This window comes from Uncinocarpus reesii, genomic scaffold, assembly GCF_000003515.1.
Source record: "Uncinocarpus reesii 1704 scaffold_2 genomic scaffold, whole genome shotgun sequence".
In the NCBI taxonomy this organism is placed as follows: Eukaryota; Fungi; Ascomycota; class Eurotiomycetes; order Onygenales; family Onygenaceae; genus Uncinocarpus; species Uncinocarpus reesii.
Window position 1 is genome coordinate 1,001,310 of NW_003052499.1, and position 5,229 is coordinate 1,006,538.

General features: G+C 49.3%; 4 protein-coding genes across 4 annotated transcripts in view; 2 read left to right on the forward strand and 2 right to left on the reverse strand.

Moving 5' to 3' along the window:
• Positions 1–15: 15 nt before the first annotated feature.
• On the forward strand, positions 16–632 carry UREG_03316 (small nuclear ribonucleoprotein SM D3; the record flags this gene model as incomplete). Its single annotated transcript, XM_002543753.1, has 4 exons — positions 16–72; positions 155–215; positions 312–441; positions 530–632. The coding sequence occupies 4 exons, from the start codon at positions 16–18 to the stop codon at positions 630–632; spliced, it is 351 nt and encodes a 116-aa protein (XP_002543799.1).
• Positions 633–1,227: 595 nt separating this feature from the next.
• UREG_03317 (uncharacterized protein) lies at positions 1,228–2,637 on the forward strand (the record flags this gene model as incomplete). Its single annotated transcript, XM_002543754.1, has 5 exons — positions 1,228–1,426; positions 1,491–1,846; positions 1,877–2,156; positions 2,209–2,496; positions 2,558–2,637. The coding sequence occupies 5 exons, from the start codon at positions 1,228–1,230 to the stop codon at positions 2,635–2,637; spliced, it is 1,203 nt and encodes a 400-aa protein (XP_002543800.1).
• A 504-nt stretch (positions 2,638–3,141) lies between these two features.
• UREG_03318 (uncharacterized protein) lies at positions 3,142–3,719 on the reverse strand (the record flags this gene model as incomplete). The annotated part of the gene is made up of 2 exons (XM_002543755.1): positions 3,142–3,148; positions 3,307–3,719. The coding sequence occupies 2 exons, from the start codon at positions 3,717–3,719 to the stop codon at positions 3,142–3,144; spliced, it is 420 nt and encodes a 139-aa protein (XP_002543801.1).
• A 1,149-nt stretch (positions 3,720–4,868) lies between these two features.
• The window catches only part of UREG_03319 (histone acetyltransferase GCN5), a gene marked incomplete at both ends in the record, with an annotated part of 1,369 nt that continues 1,008 nt past the window's right edge, over positions 4,869–5,229 (reverse strand). Inside the window, one exon of the mRNA XM_002543756.1 lies at positions 4,869–5,128. Coding sequence (XP_002543802.1) covers positions 4,869–5,128 — 260 coding nt within the window. The remainder of the gene's footprint in view (positions 5,129–5,229) is intronic.

Below are 5,229 nucleotides of genomic sequence, written 5' to 3' on the forward strand. Positions count from 1 at the left end.
CTACCGTCACCCGCCATGGGCAAGTTAACAAGCACCATCGGCATTCCCATCAAGCTGCTCAATGAAGCACAGGTTAGTCCCAGCCTGAGCGCACACCCTCCTGGGCAGATTGGCAATGCGAAAATGATATACTGATGATTATCGTTGCGAAAAGGGTCATGTCGTCACTCTCGAAATCACATCTGGTCAAGTTTACAGAGGAAAGCTCCTTGAAGGTGCGCTTAATTCGAATCCACAATCTCTCTCACGAATTCTAGCTTTGTCAAAAGCGCTCGACAACAAGACATGCTAACTATTACACCGTGCATTAGCCGAAGATAACATGAACGTCCAACTCAAGGATATCACGGTCACAGCTCGCGATGGCCGCGTGTCGCATCTTGATCAGGTCTATATTCGTGGAAGTCATGTCAGATTCTTTATTGTACCAGACATGTTACGGTATGTCGAGCTCTCTCCATCTGTATCGCATGATATGCTATCTATTCCGTTTTCATATGCTGATATAATTCTCTCTCGTTTGTTTTAGGAATGCGCCCATGTTTAGAACACGAGGCCAGCGCGGAAGAGGCGTTGGTTTGGCTCGAGGCAGAGCGACGGTGAACAGGGCTCGTGGCCAACGTCGTGGTTAAATGGGATATATTTGTGACGGTCGACATTTGGAACTGGCCACGGTACTGCAAAATAAAGCCGCCTCGAGGGCGGGTATCATACGTTTTCCTGCTTGATTCGGAGTTAGGTTATAACGGCTGGCGATTTCCAAGGCGTGCGAGTCTTCAAACCCCAAGGGCAGAATCCGAGTTGCGTTTGTCTGATGAAATATCTGAGCTGTTTGATATTTGGACGAAATTGAAAAGGTTGACTTTTCAGTGACGCTGCTTCCAGTTGCCGCTCATGGAACAGGCCATATATCATTAGAGACACCCCGTTGAGCATTTAATCAAAATCTTGTGTCAAGGTGTCTGGTTACTTATGCTGTATATTCTCCTTCCGTTTAAGCCCCAGGGTAGGTTCGGCCCTGTGTAGGTGATCATTGTGATAAGCAACATCAACCAGATCAGCTATTAATCTCTATTAGTGCTTTATAAAGACTGATATTGCGCTCCGGGTCTTCTTTTGGTTGAATGAACAGCCCCGAAGCTTCGGCCTAGTCGTAGTTCTTGAGGCTCCCGCCCCGCACTGGCTGTTCTATTCCTCCACTCCGCTCCGCCCTTGTCGCAAACCATCATGTCTTCGACACCTACGCAAGCTACAGCGCCGGGTCAAAAGAATGGTGCTCGAATATCGAATCCTAAGCGTCTCTTAATACTCACGCCACATACTCACTCTGAAAATACCGTCCCGCCGTTCTTGCACCGCCTGACTGGCACACCAATTTCCCCACACCTACCTACCGAGCCGCCCTCAAAAGATGATGGAAGTCCAGGTGGGTGCACAATTACTTGGAAACTCTTACGAGAACTTGATCATGATCTCTAACACTATTTTAGAATCCCAGAACCAACCAGCAGGTACATTCGCCGGCTACACCACCCACGCACCGTTACAACTGAGCACCAAATACTACACAGCGGATATCCCAATATGGGTCGATGAAATCCCCATGGCGGCGTCTGCACTGCCACTATCGTCAAACTCACAGCCTAAAGCAGAACAAGAACATACCACACCCTCCGCATGGTCTACTACCTTCCTCGCGCCGCAGGCTGCAGAGGTCCGCTCCGCAATCGGCGCAATGCTCATCCTGCTACAGAAGCCGGTCACGGTGAGCCCAGCGATTCCGGCTGGAGAAGCAATAGAGGAAAGGGGGCGGGTATGCGAGGCTGCAGCTGCCTTGAAGACGGTGGTGAGGGCGGTGGCTGATGTGAAGAAGAAGATTGAGGAAGAGAGAGGCGAAGGCGGGACGGGCGAAGTGCCGGCGCTGTTAGTTCTTGTGGGTAGTGGGGATAAAGAAGTGAGGAAAATACTGGGTGAGGATTTTGAGGGTGGATATGGCGGAGCAGGAGAGGAGATGGGATTGGGAGAAGGAGATGAGTATGGGGTGAGATGGTGGGATGAGGAGTTGGCTGCGATGGGAATATATGATTTTGAAGTTGTGGGCTGGGACCTTGCTGTGGCCGAGGCGGAACAAGAGAAGAGGAGGAACGAATTTGGAGGTAGTTACCTTACAGAGTCTCTTTTATCCGACATTGGACTAACATATGATAGAGCTGGAAGGGATGCCGCGGATACGGGAGGTTCTTGAGGCCAACGAATGGACAATGTTTGCGAGCCACGAAGATCTAGCTAATCCCGCATCCGGTTCCTTGGACGATTTTGCCGAGGAAGGATTGGATATCGAAGTTGGCGAATTGGAGCGGGAAATGTTTGGGCTACGCATGGCCATTGAAAAGGGTGAAGGTGATGGCACGGAAGGAGAGGAGGATGATTTTGACGAAGATGACCTTGCGGTTGAGCAGTTGGAGGGGCTCATGTTGAGAGTGCAAGCTATTAGAGGTAAGAAAGATTCCCGCCCCTTCAGCCAGTTGCTAGATTTCTCACGGATATTTTATTCTAGACATGGGAGCCGATCTTCCAGAGTCTGAAAGGAAAAGATTCGCATCCAAAGCAATAAGGGATATCATGAAAGACCTATAAAAATCTTTTCCCTGTACATACATATTTTTAAGACTATAAGTATTGATATTAACACAGGTGACGCCGCCTTGATACCCCTTTCTGAGCGTCGTCTGAAATGCGTACTCGTCTATTAAAAAGGTTTATTTGAATCCCAACAAAGCAACCATCGCTTTCATAAGTTCCAATATTAAACATCCGAGAAGATGAAGACACTGCGTATATTGCCGTCGTTTCAATTTCCTTTCTTTGCAGCGGCCTTCATGACCTTTCGCCTTTGCGCCATCATATGCGTGTACAGTATGTAGGAGCCTAAACCCGGGTCAGCAAAAACACTTACTCGTAATAGAGCTTTTGTGTCTATCGTTTTCTTCCGTCCGCTTACCTGGAATATATACTAGCAAAATCCCCTTGAACAGCCATGGCAGCAACGGATGCACCGACGACGCGGGCCCCAAGGCAAGATACATCAACAAGCACTCGCTGGAAATCCCTATAGGATAAAGCACAAAAAAGGTATTATATCTAAACCCTTTCAAGTCAGCCAATATTCCTAAACTCCCGACAATCGCATCAGATGTAAAAACCAACCGTAACCAACTGATCCAACCCGGCATCCCCTTCCCCCAAATCTGCAGCATAAAATACCCGTATCTCACACACTCCGTCACCCCCCAAGCCGCCACACACCCCACAAACCCCCAATCCCCCAGCCGCCCACCATCAGCGCTCTTCCCGCCCAGAATCCCTAGTTCCCTCCCAACCCTCGCCTCCGCAAACATCCACATCACCCCCCAGACCACCACCACCCGACTCGCAACCTGCATCAGCGTTGTCATCACCGGCGCCCGTACAATGCCCGTGAGCGAGTGCAGAACCTCCAGCATCGCTAGGGACTGCGTGAGTTTGAGGAGGGGGAAAAGGGCATTGTAGATCGCGCTGAGGTGACCGGTGGGGACGAGCAGGCATAAGAGGAGGAAGAGGCGGAGGGTGATGATGCTCCAGAGGGTGAAGGAGACGGCGTTGTAGAGGAAAAGGTAGCCACGGGTGCCGGTGGAGGCGGTTTTGGTGGGGACGGAGGAGGCGGGCGGCTTTGCGGACATTGTGTCTGGTATATCGGGGATTGCTTTACAAGATGGGCTCTCCTTTATGTCCTTGTTTGTCGAGGTGTGGAGGAGCCCAATGGCAAATGGGGGCCTTTGGTGGAAATCGTCAAATGTTTTGGCGCGATTTTGATAGTGCTTGACTTGCTCTGGCTGCCCGCAGCTGGATGAGCACGTGACTGGCTTAGTTGATGTAATCTACCACTCAACGACACCACTCAACGATGGTGGATTTTATATCAAACCCACAGAGAAGCAGGAGCCATATAGGAAGGCCAAAATCAGGATGCCTTGGCAGGCTGTGAGAAAGCACAGGGTCTTGGTCATGCAACTCACATATCGACGTTGGGTACACTTAACAACCTTGGTCATCTCTCCTCTGATCAAGGCAAGCTGAAGGAGGCAGAGAAGACGTATGAGTGAACACTGGCATGAGGAGAACGCATTGGGTGCTGATCATGCATTAATCTTGCAGTCAACAATCTCAATGTCTTCTAAAGCATTTTACCAGAAAGCCCACAGAAAAGATATATTCTCCCTAGAATCTTTTAGGAAAGCAGCTTGTAACTTCTTCTCTACAGAAATAATGCTCACAAGTGTGATATCAACCTGGTATTCGGCAGTGCGTCAGTTCAGGCGCCGGTTTTACCAGGGCTGTTACCTTTTATAACCGTTTTCGACTGCCGCCATGATTGAACCACTTCTACGAAGTTACCTAGTACGAGGTTTTATCTACGCTGATCGTAGACTACCTTAGCGTGGGTTGGTTCTCCGTTAATGTGCTCTTGAGCGCCAAGGCCTAGAATGAGCTAGATACCTCGAAACGCCTCCGGTTAGGTTCACTTGGGCTTCAGAAATGCCCGCATTTGGGTAACAGTGTGCTCGTCGACCACAAAAATCCCAATGCTGATAAAGTAAAGGCCCAAAGGCAAGGTTCGTCGAGGTCATCCAACCAAAGAAGTGATTGGACTGATGCATGGTATGCCGGATCTGTGGTCCTAACTGGGTTTGCTGGGACGATGATGGGCGCCGAACATCCACAGCAGAAAAATTTTTCTGGTTTGCTGTGCCGCACATCACAAGGTGCTTAGAACTCCAATCGCCCGGCTCTTTTCCCGAATCTCCTATTGTCGGATACGCTAGCACCAATCATGCATCTTCAACTAAGGCATACCACTCTGGAATCTCCTTAATAAGACTCCACATGTACTTCTCCAGCTTCACCGCACACTTGGCGTACACGGTTGTTGCGTCATTATACTGCCGGCAATTGCTAAAGATCAACTTAAGGTCATGGACAAGCTCTTTTGGTGCAGCATAATCATCACGCTCCAACTTTTCTTCTACAGTTGACAGGTCCATTGGCGACGTGATCACCTTATAATAATCTGGAACCTCATCCTTGTCAACTGGATGTAGAAAGGGCCATGCTTGTTTGTGGTTTTGAATCTGATTGAGAATCTTCGAAGTTCATTGAAATAGAGGTCCATAGGCGTGGTTCTCGCGATAA